This window comes from Gnatocerus cornutus, chromosome 4 (genome assembly GCF_029298725.1).
Source record: "Gnatocerus cornutus isolate USDA-ARS CGAHR chromosome 4, icGnaCorn1.1, whole genome shotgun sequence".
NCBI lineage: Eukaryota > Metazoa > Arthropoda > Insecta > Coleoptera > Tenebrionidae > Gnatocerus > Gnatocerus cornutus.
Genome location: NC_142236.1, coordinates 1,307,257 through 1,328,777, shown reverse-complemented (window position 1 = coordinate 1,328,777; position 21,521 = coordinate 1,307,257). Strand labels below are relative to the sequence as shown.

At 37.5% G+C, this 21,521-nt stretch overlaps 1 protein-coding gene across 3 annotated transcripts in view; it reads left to right on the top strand.

The window, feature by feature from the left end:
- The window catches only part of Sb (serine proteinase stubble), a 38,289-nt gene that overhangs the window by 11,834 nt on the left and 4,934 nt on the right, over positions 1-21,521 (top strand). For 2 of the 3 annotated variants that reach the window (XM_088034427.1, XM_088034428.1), the window contains 4 exons: positions 11,263-11,346; positions 14,818-15,082; positions 18,932-19,312; positions 19,421-19,539. In XM_088034427.1, coding sequence (XP_087890553.1) covers positions 11,263-11,346; positions 14,818-15,082; positions 18,932-19,312; positions 19,421-19,539 — 849 coding nt within the window. Of the gene's footprint in view, positions 1-2,829; positions 3,012-11,262; positions 11,347-14,817; positions 15,083-18,931; positions 19,313-19,420; positions 19,540-21,521 lie in introns of those variants that run through there. The other variant, XM_088034429.1, reaches the window with a different exon arrangement.

The following is a 21,521-nucleotide window of genomic DNA, read 5'->3' as shown; positions in this document are numbered from 1 at the left end:
AAAATATTCTCGGCAAAAACTTGGCTAATTTATGGGCGCAGGTTTGAAATCCGTGTTAAGCCGATTTTCGTGTGTCTCAGTAATTGATTCTCCGTGTGTGGTCATGATAAATAAAATTTTGATCAGCTAATTAGTCAAGATGTTCATTTTTTAATTGCTTTGGTCGTAATAATTAAATAAAGTTACCGTTAAGAGATTTACAGTGGCTATTCAGAGGCTAATAAAAGTAAAACTCTTTTACTGTTTTGTAATGTGCAACGAGCTTTGCAATAAAACGTAGAACATGTATTGTAAAGAATCAAGTCCGGCGAATGCAAAAAATCTCCACCGCACCATTAAATCAGCCAATGCCCACGTCCCTTTTATTTTTTGACCAGTAACCCACTTCCTTCCTCGGGACGCGGAAGCCGCTCTTGAAACTTGTTGGTATGTCCAGCATTCGGTTAGCACGACTCGGAAATACCTTTCGGCCATTCACAGACATCTCTCTATCTTTTGCGGTAGCTGGAGGAGCGCACGTGAGGGCACGAACGCTGCCCATCAATGGTCTTCGCTCGATGGATTGATGAAACAAATTGACCAACTGGGAATGCTGTGGATGGCCGCTGGCGGCGCAACTGCTGGGCGAAATATATGCAGATGGTTGAAGTTACGAGTTTTTGTCAAGTGGTAATCTCCTTTTTCTGCGGCGACCATCTAATGGAAAAATAATGTCAAGACGGCGGTTTGACGGGGTTATCTTATTAACCCCATCATTTTCAAAATGTATCTAGTCCTAGAGGCGAAATCAAGCTAAAGGTAAAAATTCCATCCGGATCTTATCTCTGACATAATTGCTAAAGTTATGTGCTCAAGAAAGATACCATTATTTCATTCTTTGGAAATTTTATACTTCTCGGAATTAAAGTCGCATGAGCTTGTTACTAATAGATAATTATGGGCATTATTACCATCATTACCCGACTCGTCGAATTCTTTTTGGAATTCACAGTGACAACAAAACTTTATTTCATCATTTTATTGAATGAACCCACGTCTTGAGTTTGTACAGTGCCCAAGTACCACAATGAACCACCACAGTTCCTGCCAGAATAGAACCGCACCTTATCAGCGCCACTCCGGGTCGCCTCCAATCCATAATACTGTAGATAAAAGTCTCTCCACTCCGACTCTCGCCACCGGTTTGGAAGTAGACAAAACTAAAAATTCCGTAGGTGAAGATGAAGCCCACAGGGTACCAAAAGTGGAGGAAGCGGACGGGATGGGCTACAACCAAATGGTCGATCAGCATCAGAACACAAAGAACCGCGTGTTGTAACAAGTTGACCACGTCCAACACGTCTTTCTTCGGGTCGTAGACGAAGAACCAGTAGAGAAAAGTTATCACCATTGCAACATCGGTGGAAATGATGTTGGTTACCCAATACAGTTTGTACCATGATGGACGAAAAACTACCATGATGGCATTGAGGATTGTTTCAAAGGTGCAAAGGAGGTACGTCCAGTTGGTGATGTAGATGAACCATTTGAGTTGGAAAGACGCGGATTTGGTGTGGGTGCTCACGAAGAACGAGACCAAAGAGGCGATGAGGTAAAGGGCCAAGATCCAGCGATACACCACGTAAAGGAGGCTTCGATTGGTGCGTTGCCATTGTGAAGACACGAAGATTGAGGGATCTTTATGAGCGAGCCACATTGTTATTGTCGAGTGCCAAAATTAATACTGAAGAACTGCTAAATATTTTGAGGAAATGGAATGACAATTGTTCTAATTTTAGCCTTTTAACATCACTTGTTCATTATGCTTTGATTTAATTGTTTTTTATTTGCATTTTAACACGGAAAACATTAGCGTCATCGGGTTTTTTAATTTAGGGCCCCAAGGCCAATCTTAATTGAGTTGGAAGAGACTTGTAATGAATAATTTAATAAGAATGTCCTATAGTCTAGGCAAAGTAAACATGAACCTCGGAATAATTCGCATAGAGCTGATTTTTGTGTGGACTTTCTTTTTATTGTTCTAAACAAATTGTCAAAAGTCCCCATCTAGAGATGTGCTGCTAAAAAAGTTACGCGCTGGTAAATGTAAATGTAAAGAAAACAAAAAATGAAATTAATCTTCTGCAAATTCTTTTTCATGGTACTTATTTTGAAGAACTTCTTTTAGTTTTTAAGAGTTCTCAAAAGAACAGAATGAATTTAATGTATATCTTTGTTGAAATCGTACAATTTAGACTCAGTTACTTAAGATTCAGGTGAGATGGGGACTTTTGACATTTTGTTTAGAACAATAAATGAACGTCCACAATCAGCGTTATGAGAATTATTCCAAGCTTTTGAAATTTTTGTAATAGTTTTTGTAGCAAATGCCAATTTCTCCCATTTTCCACTGATTTGTGTCCATCGTTGTTTACATTGTTCGACCGCCACGTTCTACAAACTTTTAATGAATTCAAATTTATTTATTAAAGCACAAACCGAACGGTATCTTCTGCACGAAATTTCCCCACACTCGCGAGTTAATTTCAATTTGAATTACCGAGATAGCACGCTCCATAATTTTACTTATACGATTTCACGCTCCTTGAAAAGCCATGAATACAACTCGCGAAATCCATCAGCACTCATCTTCAAATTCATACATTCGGCAATGATTTTATACAGTTAGTGCAATAATAAAAATACTGTTAGACCCCGACCACCAGTATTGATTGATGTTTTTCAAAAGTTGCGTTTTTTCTCGAGGAAGAAGGAACTCGAAGCGCAAGAAATCCAACTGGATCAGAGAGTTTCACTCGAGGCCGTTCCGTTAAATCCCTGATGGTGCAATCGCGGTCTGCAGAACTGTTGAGTGGTGTCAGTGTCTTCTCAGTTGGTCGCCAACTCGCATGACAGCCAAAGCGCGAAGTGTTTGGTGGTGGTTTGGTGATACGTGAAATGTGCTTCGAGTGAAGAACGATTTTACAAAATTCGGGTTTCGGGGGCGATGCTTGGTCAAGACACGTAAACTGGTGAGGAGGCGCCCCGATCAATACTCATTTACAGCTATTGATTGTGGTAACGGTTATTTCGGCGGCAAAATTTCGTTTCTTTCAACTGAACAATACGAAAATTAATCTCGGAATAACGCTACGTTTGTTTTTATACGCGTTTGATTAATGCAGATTTACCTTTACGTGGAGTGCTTTCATAAATGTTTAATTACCACGTTTCATTTGAATAAATGCCACAATCGCTTTGGAAAAATTTAATTCAAGTAATAACAACTTCCGGCATGATTTCCACATAAGTTACAACGCGCTGAAAAAGCGACTTATTACAAATGGAAACACCATTAATGAAACGTTGTCAGATTTAATAATTAACTCTGGCAGAATGGATGCAAGTGGAGAATTAGCTTTAACGGTTTTCGCAAGTACACCCCGTTAATAAGAAGAACGTCATCACTTTTAATTAATATTTTCACGCGAATCTCTAATTGGCACTTAGCGAATTGACACTGCCATTTTCAGGTTTCGTTGGAAAACGGCTCTGGCGTCTGCAGGTATGATTAGATCCAATTAAATGTAATTATGTCTACTATGTTGAATGCAAAGTGGCAGTGTCACACTTAAAGTGTCATAAGATAATTAGCGATCTTGTCCTTATTTTTGATGAAATTTATACAATTGGGCTTAAATTGCCGTTCAATCAAACTGAGCCGTTATTATCGCGGGTTTATGTCACTTTCAATATGACGATTGTGCACAAGGATAATGTTCATTCAATTACTGGGAAATTCGAGATCGGAATCAATGGTAAATGGTAGTGCATGCAGAACTGGAGGCTGGATATTAAATTTGAATAAATACAATGGCGATTGCGGGTAATAAGGATTTAAACAAAGCTTTCGCAGTCGGTTGATTGACGTGAATCACGTCGCATTGCTTCTTAAAATTGATCTTCAAGTTTGGATTTCTTCGAAGCTTTTTCTGGTTCTTTTCGTTCGACTTTTGGGGATACTCAAGCTTTTTTGTTTAAACAGGCTGGATTTGGAAGCTGCGTAAAATTCTGCGTAAAATGAGCTATAGTTACGCAAGTTTACTCCAAACATAAGCGATATATTCGACTTCAGAACTATTAAAGATTCACGTTCGGTAGAAGTGTAACTAAATTTGGTAACTTTTATTTTTGAGCTGTGTAACTAAGGTTCTAATTTTTCTAGTGTAATGTCTTGTAAAACAGATGTCATCCAAATGACAGTTTTTGGTTTGTCATTAAAAGTAAATATTAATTTCCAAACGAAAAAGAAGAGCTCCGAATCAGATTCAACTAAATCATCGATTTCATCTTCTGAATCTGACTTTGTTAGTGTTACAATAATTGGTGGAATATTGTCTACAGCTGCGTCTCCCATGAGTGCTGTCCAGTCTTGCCTAATTAATTTTTCGCAGTGTGAAACAAAGTTTTTCCAGTTGTTTGATGTGCTTTGCAAAACTGATATTAACCATAAATTTCTGACTTTCTTCCTTCCGATCCTGTTTTCTTCCTTTTGAAACTGCTTGTCTTGTAATAGTTTGTTGATTCCATCTCGTTGTATTGTCAAATTTGAATGACAAATTTATTTGATAGACAATGATGCCAATGTTTATTTCCTAGTTATTTCAGAAATTCAACGTAGCGACACAAAAGTATCTATATAGTTACTTCTACCGAACGTGAATCGCTAACAGTTTTCGTCGTGTATTTTTTCCAAAAAAATCACATTTTTGACTTTCGAAAAGTCTAAAAACGAATTCTTAGCTAAAAAATCGCGAGAAAAACGATTCCGAGCAGGGTTTCTTAATATTTGGCTTAATTCCGGAGATATCGAGAAAAATCGTTTTCGACCTCTGGCGACTATCCGAAATTTTAAACGCCTCTAACTCGGTCATTTATTGAGCAACGAGAAAAACAGAGGGTGTTTTCGGGGTCATTTTCAAGACGCTATTTCGGGGTGAAAACTGCGTTTAGAATTATTGAATTATATATCGATCGAAAGAGGAGCTCGAGATCTATCAATTGGCCAAATCTTAGATCGATAGGACAAATAGTTTACAAGGGGCGATCAAAAATCGAAAAATTTAAAAAATATCGATTGAGTCGTAAATTTTTTTTGCCCAAAAAATTGATCATCGTATGTTCGACTTTTGAGGACGTTTTTTTAAAGTAAAATTGCGGATGTAAATTTCGAGCCCAGATTTAGAATCTGCGCAAAATTCTGCGTAAAAAAGGCCACAATAACGCAAGTTCCGAAAAAGTCCAACTTTTGACTTTTGGAAAATCTAAAAACGGCCAAAACCGTTTCTTTTCATCAGTCGTAGTTTCCGAAATATTGAGCACCAAAAACTCGGCAGTGAAAATGTGGTAAATATTCCCTGTGAGAGTAAGAATTCCGTCCGCAATTGTAATCGAAGAGAAACTTCCATCTTCACTTATTAATACTGTTATTAACATATAAGAAAGATGAAACCGTCTGAAATTCACATAGTAATTACCGCCAACGTCCATAAAATTCCGTAATACTTGGGTACCTGTTCTAAAAACAGGTATTCAGCCACAACTCGCATCATTTTACTGAAGACGTAAGCTACTATCAACATGTACCCTTTACAGTGCGCACAATAAAATCGAAATAAAATAACTGGTTTACTGTACAACTCATTAAGGATAATTTATCGGCACAGAAAACAAGCAAGGTGTGGATTTCTTACATAGTCTTTATTTAATTTTAACAGTGGCAATAAGGAAATAATAGCTGTGGTCAAAGAACTAGTTTTTATACATTATAACCTTTCCCGTAACTTTACAATAGTTCGATTGCAAAAAAAGCGACGACCTAATCATCACTAACTGGAAATCCATCATCGACTTTTTTCCCGGTCGACATCACCGTGGTCATTATTTGGATCAAAACGGACGGTAAATTGAGACGACAAAAATCGAGCATAAATTACGCAAGAGCACAGCTCTGTAATTATCAAATCACTTCCTACTGGTCGTGAGATTACCGGGGAAAGGAGAATGCGAGCTTCATAAGCAATTAATGTTAGCGGACTCTCGGAGCGTTTTCAGGAATGATAATGTGATAAAAGCACAGATTGGCCATTTAGAGATTACACGTGGTGTTAAAATTGAGTTCGATTCTCCATCCCGCGTGGAATAAATCAAATCTGTCCGAGATCGTATTTATGGAAATTATGTCGGCAATTATGACTAAATTATATTTCCTATGGTAATCCGCGTACTTTTATTATCATAATTAGAAGAAAACTGGACATAAATATCAGTCAACTGTATCAAAAATGTCTTATTCTCCGTTTCCACTCTCATTATCCCGTGATAAATCGTGTCTTGCTCCGGCATTCAAGTCTCCGAAAATCCCGAACGAGTGCTCGTAAATTATCCAAGGTTTCGGTTTGCGCAAGGCGTTTTCTTGCACAGTTTATTCGATACATCAATAAATTACCTAATATGCATAAATAAACAGTCTTTAACATATGTAAACACTTGTAATAATAAATTAATAGCACTAAACACATTACTTACAACATTCCTTGTTGAAACCTCGTAAAAAACCGATAAATCTACACACTGTTATGCGAATACTTTGTTGTGCCGACGTTTCCACTTTTTCGTTTTTCAGAGCCTATTCAGGCAACAAATGGAAAAATGATGGCGCCGTTTCAGCTGATTTATAAACGTCTCTCCCCGAAAACAAGCAATACTAGTTCTAATCCTGTCAACTTAAGCCGACAACTTGAATTGAATTGAGCGGTTTGAAATTAGCGCATAAACTGGATTAGCGTGGGAAATCTAACTCGAGCGACTACTTAATCCAAGGATTCAAAATTAAAATTTGAAAGTTCCAACGAAACTAAAAGAGCCCCGACAAAGTAATCTAATTAGAACATATCAATTTAATGCTTGTAATCGCATAGAAATTGGATAATAAGCGGCGAACAGTGAATAGCCGGAAAAAATCGCCGCGGCTTTTCGAAAGTAAATGAAATGGATAAAAGCAATTAAAAAGTAGTTAAGACGTGTCATTTGCATAATAGCGGATGCAAAGTATTGTTTACAGATCGGAATGTTTTGCATTACGCAAATGACTGAAAATCATTTGCACATGTTCATCTAGGTCTGCACGTTCTTAATTAATTGCAACATGTGTCTACATCCTCAGAGCAACCTTTTTGCCCGTAGAATTCTCTCTCTACTACATTTATTTAATTAATAATTATGAGGCCTCGACTCAGGACGTGCGTTTTTCCTTTTAGAAGAAATGTACTACTTTTCTTGGTGCCGAATCGCATCTGAAGCTCCCACAATTCGATCAATTTCGTATTAATTAACCATCCGGTAATTTATGTTTTTTCTATTTTGCTCTATTTAGTAGTGACTAGGCGAGGAAGTAGGTTAATGGCCTCCGAACAAAATTGCAAGTGTAATTCAGTCGGACTTTTCCTCTCGTTCATCGCCGCTAATTGTACAAAACTCTACACGATTTCATGCACCAGTTTCTGCTAATAAATAATAAAAACGTCTGGATATTGTTTCTCGTCTTGTAATTTAATTAGAACGACTTGTTTTCGTTCCGATTTCTTTCCAACATCTTTTAGAAGAAATTCCACTGTTTTTTGATACTCCGGGCCATACGCGCTCTCGATTTGACGGATTTTTTCACAGATCGACATCTCTATTGATTGATACGTCTAGGAATTTTTTTTGTTCAATTGTATACAGAAACAATACGGAAACACAGTTGTGTTAATAGTTGAAAAAAAGAAAAATCCGAGGGGCCGTTCACAATGGAAGGTCGTAAACATCGGCGCGGAGTTAAAAGACTTTACGACTACTTGTGTTAGTGCCATTTCTAGGTCGTGTAAACAAAGACATTTTGCATTTGAAATGAGCTTGCCACGGTGCAAATTGGGCACGATAAGCGATGCCGAATGCTGGTGCGGCAAACCAATTGAGTCTTTAGCATTGGAGAGTTTTCACGGCAATTTCAACAAGACAAGAATCTAAAGGTTGGCAAATGTCGGAGTTACGAAAAACCGGATTCTTAACAACAAAACTGTGAAGAGAAACTCCGGCGACTCCGGAGATCAACAATTCCCTTAAGCACTTGGAGCTGAGCATCCAAGATTTCGAGTCTGGAAATTGAAGAAACGAAGATTCGGAAAAATGTTCTTCCAGACAATGTGAGATACTTGAAGAGTTCTAAAAAATTTTAAAATCAAATTTCTGGAGACAAGATTCCAGAAAATCCGGTGAGTTACGCAGATGAAAAATTGGGAAAAATAAAAACATAAAGAGAAACTCCAAGGAACATTTTGACCTCTGCATCCGAATTCGAATTCGAATCTAAAAACTAAAAAAATGTGAATTTCAAGAAATATTCTTTCTAACTATGAGTTACTTGAAGAGTTCAAAAAAATATTACTGGAAAACAGGTTCCAAGAAATCCGGACAGTACCGAAGATGTGAGAAATTTGAAGACTTTAGAAAATGGATTTTTAGCAACAAAACTCCGAACAGAAATTCCGAGATTTCTGAAGTTTTTTCCCGGAGTCTCCGGAGTATATGTGAAGCGCCCATAAAGAAAATTATCAAGCGAAATACGGCTGGAATCTCTTCAAGCACTGGAAGGATCTAAGCATCCAAGAATTCAAATCAGAAAACTAAAAAAAGTGAAAAAAGAAGTAAAAAATGAACAAAAATATTAAAATTAAGTTACTGAAGAACAAGTTCCAGAGAATCCGGAGAATAACGAAAAAGTGAGAAATTTGGAGAATATAAATACCGGATTCTTAACAAAGAAACTTCGAAGGGAAATTCCGAAAATCTGCCGGGGTTCCCGGAGTTTATGTAATGCACCGAAAATTCGGAAAAAATATCGACTGAAATATTTACAACCTCTTTTATAAACAAAATTATCAAGCATAATTCGAATGAAAAGATTTTTTAGCTTAAGAAACTTGAAGAGTCCCAAAAAATATTAAGATTAAGTTCCTGAAAAATCCAGAGAGTAACAAAAATGTGGGGATTTTGAAGAATTTAAAGATCGGATTCTTAACAATTAAACTCCGAACAGAAACTCCGGGGATTAGCAAACGACATACAGCTAGAATCTTCTTAAGTAGTTGGATAGGAGCATCCAAGAACTCGAAATTGAAAATTGGAAAATAAAGATTGCAACGGGTTCCAGAAAATCCAGAGAGAAACGAAGATGTGGAAAATTTCGGGACTTTAGAGACCGAATCCTTAGCAACAAAACTTTAAAGAGAAATTCCGGGAATTCTGAAGTTTTTTTCCCGAAGACATTTGGAGCACCAAAAGTCGGAAAAATATCCACCGAAATATCTACAGCGTCTTTTAAAAAAATTAACAAGCGAAATGTGGCTCGAAGAATTGTTCTTTTTAAGAAACTTGAGGAGTCCTAAAAAATAATAAGATTATGAATTCCTAAAAAAAAGGAACCAGAGAATCCAGAGAAAAATGAAGTAGTGAGAAATTTGGAGAATTTAAAAACTGGATTCTTAGCAACGAGATTTCGAAGAGAAATTCCGGGAATTCTGAAGCTTTCTGCCAGAGTCCCGAGAGTCTATGTAGAGCCCGAAAATTCGGAAAAAATATCCACCGAAATATCTACAGTTTCTTTTATAAACAAAATTATTAGGAGAACTACGGCTCGAAAAATTGTTCTTTTTAAGAAACTTGAAGAGTCCTAAAAACAATAAGATTAAGTTATTGGAGAACAGGTTGCGGGAAATTTGGAGAATTTAAAGATCAAATTCGTAGCAACAAAACTTCAAAAAGAAATTTCTGGAATTCCTAAGTTTTTTCCAGAGTTCCCGGGGTCTATTTAAAGAACCGAAAATTCGGAAAAAATATCCACGAAAATTCCTACAGTTTCAATTTTAAACTAAATTATCAAGCAAAATACGGATGGAATCTCCTTCTGCGCGGAAAAGATCCAAGAGTATCCAAGAATTCGAGTCTGAAAACTGAAGAAATGAAGATTCAAAAGAATATTCTTCCTAACAATGAGATACTTGAAGAGTCCCAAAAAGTATTAAAATTAAGTTTTTGAAGAACAAGTTCCAGAGAATCCAGAAAATAAAGAAGAAGTAAGAAATTTGGAAAATTTAATGACCGAATTCTTAACAATAAAACTCCAAGAAGAAAATCCGGGATTTCCAAAGTTTTTTCCCGGAGTCCTCAGAGTATATGTGAAGCACCGAGAATTTGGAATCAAAGCCTCGTTTATACACAAAATTAGTACTGTAAGAATTTGAGCACCTAAGAATTCGAATCAGAACATTGGAAAATGAAGATACGAAAAAATCTTCTTCTTGAGAAAAAGTCTTTCTAAACTCTAAAAAAAAACCCTGAAAATCCTGTAAGAGTGCTACTGGTCCCTTAGCTTATTGCCACAATAATAGTTTTCCGCAACCGCGCCTCGCTTCTTCCACTCCTCGACTTTATGGAGCATAACGTACGCTTTTCTTCAGAAAACACATTAAAACCATAATTGTGGAGCTTATGACCTCTCATAAACCACATTTCAACTAGTCTCTGATTAACCCACGATAAGTACGTGCCAAGTCACACTTTTCGAAGCACCGGAAACGTTGCCACCACAGGAGGCAAATTTTTCTTGTTTTCATAGCCCCTGTTGTTTGATGTATGGTAACAACACGAGCAAACGACAGCTCGGCAAGTTAGAATGCCAATTAGTGTTTGTAGCAAAAAGTGGTGTTAACGTTACCTCTTGTAATTATAACTTTGTTAAGTGATTAATGAACAAGACCAAGGTCGCGAAGAAGAGAACTTTTCAATTAGAGTTTTCTTTGAACCAATTAAGAGAAAAAATTAGGTGATACAAATTAGCCGATAAATTCTTCCTCGTGAAAGTTGAAGGCAGGAAGGATTTTTTGTCGGCGTTGACGTTGACACGAAGAAATCGGCAGCGGAAGAGCGCACGATGGTTAATTGACGATTGGTTTTAATCGCGCGCGATCAAGGTGCGATTTAAAAATAGAATCCAAAGAGCTTCTGCTAATCCATCTCGACTTATATGGAGTGGAATTAATTTAACATGCGAAATAAATTCATCTACTTTAACACCGTAATGACTATCATTAAAGCATTCTTCAATAATAACAGCAGCAATAAAACGATTGCTTCATCGACAAAAATGATGTCGTAATCTAAACCGAATGTTTCTTGTTTCAGGCTCAAGCATGCTCTGGATGGCCATCCTTGGCGCCGTATTGGTGTGGTCAGCGGCTCCTGGTGCTCCTTCGCGCCGTGGTCAAGGTGAATTTATTCTTCTTAATTAAAATCGCGAGAAAATTAATAAATTATTTCCTTCTAACTGTAATTGAGCCAGTGAAGATCGCTCCCTTTGACGGTGAAAACAAAACCGAACAATATTAATGGGATTGCAGCGTGTTCAATGGAGTGTAAAAATATTCCGACTCCAATCCGTCAATTTAACAACCAAATTACAGAAAATTTCACGGAAAGTAGCACACATAACCGAAGTGATAAATTCCTATGTACTCAATCCAATTCACAAAAAACGAAACAATCAAGTGTAAACACAAACGGACCACTTTCCGGTGTGATTGATCGCCTGATTCTCCGGAAAAATTCCCGTACTTTCTAGGGTAAATTGGGTGATTCAGCACGACGGTCACTACAATAACAAAGTGATTAAATAATTGTGCGCCGGTACAAATTAGCACAGGAATCGAGTCGGAATTGTTCAGTTCAATGAGCACGACCGAGCTGTTATTCCAACAGGTGAATAACTGAAATGAGCATTTAAACTGATACATAAAAGATCGGCCGAGAATGCTATTAAAACACTTCTTTTTTGTCTAATTAATATTTGCTCTTTTCATTTTTGACGCTCCTCGATTGGTTCCGCTCTTGTCTATTTTTTCGTGTTCTTCAACCAGTCCGTTTTCATTAGCCTCGTTGCCGCGCCTAGACTTTTTCCACGTCATTTTTCTTGTAAGGCACCGAAGAAGGTCATTCCATGCGAAAATGACAGGAACACACGGCTCTATTCCAGTCGCGGTTTATTAGTCCAGGCAAAACATAAACCATAAAAACTTTACATTTTATTAATTTACCATTTTTCTATAATTTTGGTAGTTTTAACGCCAAGACAATCAAAATGGAAGTAGTTCTTACTTTTGACACGTTTTCTAACAGTGCCAAATGCCAAAATATTAGAACAAGAAAGAGCAAATTTAGAAATTTTTACTCTTAGGAAGATTAAAAAAGTCAGCATTTTCTAAAAAAGTACGTAATTTTGCCAGTTTAAACGCTAACACAATAAAATTTGTCGACACTATAATTTACAACACACTTATTAACTTTACCAAATCTCAAAATTTTAGAGCAAGAAGGACCAATTTTAGAAATTTTTTCATTTTTGGCCATAGCTTGTAAACTATTTGTCCTATAGATCTCAAATTTGGCCAGTAGATAGATTTTGAGCTCCTCTTTCGACTGATGTATAATTCAAAGCTATAAACGTCGTTTTCATTTTGAAAACATTGATTGAAAATCACCATAAAATGACGTTTTCAAAACAATTTTTGGCTAATGCCTCGATTATTTATTAAGCAAACTTAACAAATTTGGGTCTTATTTTACGCAGAATGTCACGCTGAATCCAAAAACATGAGAATTTTCAATTTTCGTCAACAAATAACTGAGTTATGGTCGTTTGAATTTTTAGGTTGTCGCCAGAGGGCCAAGTCTTTATAGTAAACCCAGTTGACATATACCTAGTAAATTTTATGGCCACATTATGAGAGGGTCGGGCAGTACTAATGTTTGCGATTAGGGACCATAAATGAGCACGAAATGAGTCCGGGCCTATTCAACCATCGGTCAACCCTCTACCTAGAAATTTGTCGGCTGCAGTTTACAACACCCAGTTTTATTTCTATGGATGGTTTGACTTAAGCCATAAAATGTTTACTAGGTATATGTCAACTGAGGTTACTATAAAGGTTCGAATCTCGGAAACTATTTCAGATATTGAGATGCGGTTTACGCCATCGTTTTTCTCGCGATTTTTTACATAAGAAATAGTTTTTTGATTTTTTTACAGTCGAAGTTTGCAAATTTTCGCAAAAATTCATGACTAAAACAATGCCAAATTTCTGATATCGATATCTCGCTTATTTTTTCGAGTAAACTTGAGTTATTATACATCAGTGTACGCAGAATTTTTCGTAGATTCCAAACCTGGGATTTAAACTCAGATTCGACAACAAATAACTGAGGTATGGCCGATCAAATTCTCATAAAGTTGATTTTCATTTTTCCTAATTTGTCCAATCGATCTCAAATTTGGCCAATAGATAGATCTCGAGCTTCTTTTTCAATTTAGGAATTTGACCAAAATCATTGGTGCGGGAGAAGCTGGTTGATATTATAAAATGTACATTTTTTTAATAAACAAAAATTTTTGAAAAAAAATATTTTTCTAAACTAAAAAATTGAAGCACAATTTTCAACGGGGTGCGGAGACCTATTTTCACGTTCAAAGGGGTGCGGCTCACTTGAAAGGTTAAAAAACAATGATTTATGGCAACAAACATTTGACGTGCATTTGAAATCCAACACATTGCGCATGCGGAGCGTTTTTCATCGGGTTTCTGAGTGCGGCGATTTTCGAGCACTCTGTGCGTTCTTAGCGTGGTATTTATGAACGTTCAAAGTCGAGTGACAGAAAGCATTGCGCATCTTTATGAACGCTTTTGTGTCATTTTACACAGAGTGATTTTGATGAACGCAGCCCAGAGGTGGCAAAAGATGCCAATTTGTCATTGCTATGTTGCCAACACAAAAAATTCCCCTAAACGGACCGTGCGTTTTACCCGTGCGATTTCTTCTCTCTAGTCCTTACGCACGGCTGTGCTTAGTGACACACTTACAAGGCAAGTAGTAGGCAAAAATGCATACTTACGCTAGTATGAGCAGAAAAAGGATTTTACAGTGACGTAATGGTTAAAAGTGTTGTGCATTACCAGTTTTAATGTTGGTAATGATTAACTTTATTATTGCTAATTGTTGCTGAAGATAGACGTAAAGACTAAAATAAAGTTTAGAAGGCAATTAAAACCGTGTCTTCATTTATTTCAAATAAACTAGTGAAAATTTATTGTTTTAATGATGGTAAAAGTTATAGTTTTAATTTTGCGTGAAAAGTTAAGTTTTATTTTTCAACAGCTTGTGGTAATTGCCGCGGTTTATCTTACCTGAATCTTAGGTAAATGAGTCTAAATTAAAATAAATAAAATCCATCCTGTTATTTTGAGGACTCTCAAAAATAGAAGAACTGCTTGAAGAAAATAAGTTCCATAAAAAAGAATTTGCAGAAGATTAATTTCATAAGTTGCTGGAAAATTTCGTGGGTTAAGTTCACTAGATGCTTCCTCAATCTAAAAAAGGCACTAAGTTCTATGTTTCGACTGTGCGTGGTGCAGAAAAGAATGAAATTCAAAAAAATCAGCTTTATGGGAATTATTCCAATCTTTTGAAATTTTTGTGTCTATTTTGCCTAGACTATAATAACAAGCTGAAATAATACACATCGCAATTTCATTTGATAGCTTTATTGGCGCCCGGAGGCTTAGAGGAATATCTAATGACGGTGAACATAGTTTCTTTATTTATAAGCGTGTTTCCTTTTTATTTTCCCCGCTTCCGATTCCAACTTCTGTCTCACGCGACTAAGAAATTCCCTGTTTTTGCCCGCAGCGTACCAAATCAGCCCCAAGCCCTGCTGGGTCGACGGTCAAGAAGGCACGTGCATGTTCGTCTACGAGTGTATAAAATCCGAGGGTTACCACATCGGCATGTGCGTCGACACCTTCATGTTTGGTTCCTGCTGTGCACACAACGCTACCGACAACAATGTTGTGCCTTTGCAACACGACCAACCGGCGGTGCTCTACACAGCTCCTAGTCATCATAGTCATACCACTAACAAGCCAATTAGTCATAGTAGGCCTAGGCCGACAAGGTAAGCTTGATTTCACGACGAAATTTATCGACAGGTGCTTCATTTTTCCCACAGCTGTGGTTACTTTCACGGGTGTTATATGAGAGAGCTTTAACGTGTTCAGATTGCTTTTTATTGGAATTTCATTAAGATAGTGCGTGTTGGTGCTTGGGTCGGTGGAAATGGATTAGGTCAGAACGAGAAGCGAAAAAAACAACACTTTGAGACAGAGGGTCGGCGTTGGTGCGGTGTTGAAGACACAACGAGTGCGGACCTTCTTTCGCTTCGTCAAATTTAGGAGGCGCTTCAGTGTCGGGATATTCAAGAAGCTGCAGGACAACTCCAGTTTGTCAATAGTGCAGTTCTTCCCACAGAACCCCTTTTCAAGAGTTTTCACGGGATTCTTTGTCAACACGATTCTAAGGAAAGTGTGGTTCGTGAAGACACCACTGGGTACCATCTTGATGAAGTTCCCCTTCATGTCCAAGATTATCTCCTTTGCTGACATCCCCGAGAAAGCAGCTTCATTAACATCCGATATCTCGTTGTCGTTCAACGAAATTAAAACAAGGTCGTTCTGACAAAAACTGAAACTATTCCGCTGGAGTCCTTTCAGTTTGTTATGTTCAAGCTGCAATAGGTACAACTTGGGCACCGTCTTGAAACTCTCCGGAGCAAACCTCTCCAATTGGTTGAAGTTGAAGAAAATCGACACCAGCTCTGAGAGATTAGAAAACGCCTCTTTTTCTAGTACTCTGAGTTTGTTGTCGTTAAAAATCAAAGCTTTCGCTCGAATATTCCGAAAAGTCCCCGTTTTGATAGTCGTGAGCTCATTCTTCTCGAAATTAATTTCGCGCACATTTGGTACTCTTTCTGAGAAGCATTCCGATTCGATGTCTTCCAGGCCTGTACTCCCAAAATCCAGACAGTTCAACGCAGTGTCTTCGATGTCGATAAAATCGCAACACAGCACGGAGAAGGTGCTCATAAGTCTTACCAACATGGTGTTAGGTGGAGGTGTAATGACCGAAGCATTGACAGTGTTCTCTGTTAGGTTTTCAGTGAGCATCAAGTAGGTGAAAATAGCACCAGAATTGGGGCAGTGGGGCCTCACTGCGACGCCATACGTGATGAAAATTTGTAGACATATCTTGAAGGTGTTCATGGTGAGACTGGCAGTGGTGAAGTCCAATCGATTGGTTTAATACATTAGAGGGATTAAGGTTGCATATTGGAAATGAGGTAACGGATATTACAGATGATTACGACACATCACAGAGACAAGTTAAAACAAGCAAGAAATCGCCACAAAAACAAGTACTTGGAGATCCTTAGCCAATTCCTGAAGAGCTCGGTTACCACAGTCGGTCGACAAACCCAAATCTACGTCGTTTTCACCAGCCCAATTGGTAATTCTTCGCAATTCCGTCTTCTCCAAGTGGTCACAGCTAAAATCCATACACTTGATGACGCAGTTTTTTCCACAGAATCCCGTCTCGAACACTCTAATGGGGTTCAGTTGTAAAAGTATACATTCAAACGTGTTGCTATTGAAGATGCCTGCAAGAATTGTCCCAATGGAGTTGCTTGTTAAATCCAGGAATACTTCCTTCACGTCCATTCCTTCGAAAGCTGCTTCATTGATATACGAAATGTTATTATTCGAAAGAAAAATGTGCGCTTGGTTAGACTTCCAGAAACTGAAACTTCGCCCCTGAAGCCCCCTGAACTTGTTGTACGATAACATCATGGTTCTGAGCTTGGGCACTCTGTTGAAACAGTCTGGAGAGAGTCTCTCCAACTGGTTGAAATCAAAGATGACCAACTCCAGTTTCGCCAAATTAAAAAAAGACCTTTTTTCGAGAACTATAAGTTTATTGTGACTTAAAATCAAAGTTCTGACTGGATTATCTCGAAATGTTCCCGTTTTTATAGTACTGAGCTCGTTCAGCATCAAACTAATCTCGACGACGTTTGGGATGGTCTGCGAGAAGCACTTCGCCTCGATGGTTTTAATACCACTCATAGTGAGACTTAAGACTTGTACTGTGGCTTTTATATCAAGAAAGTGGCAACATAGCACCGACAACTTTGTGTTTGAAAGTTGTACAATTTCGGCGTCAAAAGGTACTCTGATCACTGAAGTACTCTTAAATACACTCTTCAGATTGCCGTTGAATATTTTGTAAGAGATGTTGGGCTCCGAATTGGTACATTGGCATTTTGCACCAACAAAGAGTGGGATTAAAAATATGCAGATGTTCATGATTATAATAAACTAGCGCTCGGTTGCTTTTGACGCAATTTGAATTATCGTCGATGATAAGGCGCTCGAGCTAATTCGAATTTATTGAGAAAGCTGTTATGCAACGAATTAATAAATTGGAAGAGTTTTGATCGGCTCATTTCCATGAGTATAATTATTGTGGCATTAATAAAAAGTGGGGTTAGAATTTTTTCGACAAAAGCAGCTCTGGTGGAGGAAAACAGCGCAAAATGCGAATTAGAGTCGCCAATACCCCTCCAAACCCGAGCCAAATCGATAAAAAAATCAATAAAAAACTAACCTCAATCTGATCCTTCCTCGGCTCCTGATTGGCTGTCCATGACGTAACTCCACACGTAATGTGGTCACAAAACTCACCCCCATCACAATCTAAACGTGAATTTGCAAGTTTTGGTACCACTGACACCACCAAAAGGCCACCCCCGAACACTTTTCCTCCCCCAGAAAATTTCAAAAATTTGTGGTTAAGAACAGTGAAAACACAACAACGCGATGTTTGGTGGGTGGAAAATCACTTTCACTGCACGAAACGAGGGTTTTCCGGAAGAAATTGGTCAAATTGGAGGCGAAAAACGGGGTGGCATTTCAAACACCATGATAATCGAGAAGGTTCGAAATCGTCAGAACTGCCAACTTATGTTTAGTGACTTTTGGGGTTTTTCGACCAAAATGAGAATTTGAAAGGATTCACTAAAAGTGAAGAGTCTAGCAAGAATCCTATAAGAATCTTCAAACTTTGAAGATTTGAATAAAATGCGGATATTTAATCAAAAAGTGGGGTTACAATTTTTTACGACAAAAACGGATCTGGTGCAGGAAAACAACGTGAAATGCGAATTATAGTCGCCAATATCCCACCAAACTCCAGCCAAATCGATAAAAAATCAGTAAAATACAGGGTGTTCCATTTAAAATAAGCAAGTTGACTGCGACTTCCGGCACAACCGGAAGTGTCACGTAAATGTGAATCTATTTATTCGATTCGTCTTATCCGCTTATTTTTGGCTCCAAAATTTCAAATTCTTATCATTTGCATTTTTAATAAGTTAAAGGGTTAAAAAAAGATTCCTAAAAGGGAATCTGGGAAATGCAAGGAAGCCTCCAGAGAATGTTGAGCACCTGAAGAATCTAAAGAATTAATAGAAGCTCTGAAATAATAAGCACACTCTAAAGAGCTGCCAACAGTCCTAAATTTGCTAAAATATCTAGAATATCAAAAAATAGAGAAAATTTGAGGTCTAAAGATAGAGAAACTTTTAAAATCCTATAAAACTCGTTAGATTCTTTGAAAAAAAACTAAAAGAAACGCAGTAATAATGCACAACAGCAGTCGCCTTTAGCGTCGTTTCGTGTTAAATTGAAAGTTTTCTCTTTGCCCACATTTCAACAAAAATGTCAGTGCTAATGCGGCCCCATTAAACCATTTTTGTGGAAGCGGAAACGAACCGGTATTTTCGCCTCAACAAGCCAAACATTATGCAAATTTGGCAAAGACACATATTTGCTTCTTTCGTTAACATGGTAATTTCACGTAATTGTCGCTCCATTGTCATAATAAAAGCGTCTTTCCAATTTCGTTCCAGTCATTCACACCTAAGTCACTCAACAAAAAATCAAAATCGTCCTGCGACGCCGCCGACGCAAACGGTGGCGGCCTCTGTCAACGTCAAGCCGAATTTCGTGTCGAAGCACCCGACGCAGCCGCCGCGACACACCGATGCCCTCTCTGGAGGCAACAGCATATCACTAGGAGTCTACACCAAGCCCGGATGGCAGTCCACTACAGAGCCCGGATTCATAACATCGCATCACCAGAGCGGTTCGAAGCCGCAATGGGAGTTGACCACCCAGCCGGGGTTCGTCACACGGGTCAAAGCGAAACCTAGCAGCTTCAAGCCGAAGCCCAAACCCACGAAGAAACCGATACAAAATACGACGAAGGGGAATAAGGTCACGACGAAGAGGTGAGTGCTGAGTTTCCGGGGAACTGCTGGTCGCATTGGAAGGAATAAATTAGACTCGTTGCTTTTTACTTCTGTTCCCGACAGTTTACAGGGGTGTATTGATTACAGGCCAACTCCAGAGAGTCCTGTCACTGAGGCCACGGTACAAAAAGTTTCTACAGCTCCAGATTTGATGCAAACATCCACAATTGGAAATGTCGCGTCAGCACCAATCTCTGCCAGAATTGGTAAGCGCGTTAAAGATTCCAATCGGGAAGAAGCGAGAATTTATTCAGAGAAAAACGGAGCAAATACTCCGGTCAAAATAGACATTTCAAATAACAAAAATTCCGACAGAGCTGCATTTTGGTAGAAACCTTGGGTATACCTGTAGAAATAAAGTGCTAAAAGTCCCTAAAGATCCCATTCCAAGAAGTTCAAACAAAAATTTCTGACTTCTAGTAAAATTAGTAATTTTAGTAATTTAAGAGCTACAGCTACGAAATTTGGGGAAGTTACTATTTTTTAGTCGTGTATTAGCTCCACTAAATTTCAAAATCATAAAGTGGAAGACACAAATTTTAGAAATTTTGAAAGTCTTTTTGGCATGATTTAATTAGTTAAGAAATCGATCCAATAAACAACAGCCAATGAATGATAAGTTACGTTCGAATTGGTTGCTCGAGTGCATTTTTTGTTATAAAAACTTATTTTATAAAGAGAATGCCAGCCAATGGCACGAATTCTTTTTTTGGTTTAAATCCGATTGCAATCACATTCTTCATTTTGTTATGAGAAAAGGGTGGATCTTCAAATATTAATTTTTAAAAAGTGTCTCTTTTGCTCTAAAAGTTTGTAATTCGACACCATTATTAAGCAAGTAAAACTAGTAACCATGGTAAATTTCGTTACTGTAGCATCAAAAGTAACAAAATTTATAATTTTTTTAGATCTTGAAAATTTACAGCAAAGCAATAAAAACACAAAAAAATAGAAAATGTGTATCGAATCTAAGCACCATAATAAATGAAAAATAAGAAAGAATCCACAGCACTAAATAATTCAATAGACCGCAAACAACTCAAAATAGTTATTTGTGCACCAAGGCCAAAGTGTTTCTTTTTTGGCCGAGCCTTTTTTTAAAGAAAGAAAGAAGGCGAGGGCAAAATGGCACTTTTTGGCCGTGATACACTCAAGCTATTTTAGGCGACATCATTACATTTACAATTTAATTAATTTTTATTTATGATTTAGTGATTTAATCATTTATAACAACTGAATAATTGTAAATATTTATTTATTATTTAGTTTATATTTTCTTTATTTACATTGGCAGTTTCGGCATGTGTAGCTTCACAATTTGTATGAATTAGGTTTGATCTGCTTTTTGATTTTATTGCAGCAGCACTGCTAAACATGTTCACTTTCAATAATTCAACACGTCTTTGTTGCACTTTACAGCAGTTTGTCGATTTGATTTTACCCAAAAGACTTACTTTTTGGCCGCTTTTGAGGTCTAAAAATTCCATTTTCAGTTTAAGTCGCCTAAAAAAGTTATTTCATGTCAAAAGCGAAATTTTTTGTTTTTTTGGCTTTTTCTTGAAAACGGTGTGTTTTATCCAAATTTAGTTCAGATAAAAATAGTAGATCATAACATTATCTACAAAAATGATCCTAATACTTTTTTCCTTAACAATCATACGTTCTAAAAGTTGAAGAATTTACATTCTACCTGATTTCCATAAAAAATGCAATACCTAGAAGCAGTAAGCAGCTAAGCTAAGCTATATTCTTGATAAAACTTTTTAAAACTTTTTTTTTAAACCGTTTTTGAGAGTAATCCAAAAAACCAAAAATTTTGACTGTTGACCTTAAATAACTTTTTTAGCACACATGGAATCCATGGGGACTTTTGACATTTTATTTCTACTAGTGTACCCAAGATCTCCACCAAAATTCAGCTCTGTTGGAGTTTTCGTTATTTGATCACTATTTTTATGTTTATTTTAACCGGACTAAAACTGTACAATTGTTTGCTCTAGTTTTCAGAACGCGAACACGAAAATTCTTGTAATTTATGGGGGTACGATATGATACATTTCTTGCTCTTACTCCGGTGATTTATATCTCAGTCGACAATACAAAGGGAATAAAATTAGGGCGCAGGTAAATACAGTACGATTTGGCCCGCTCCTAATTGCTCCTTCGGCTCGGCGAAATTCAATATTTT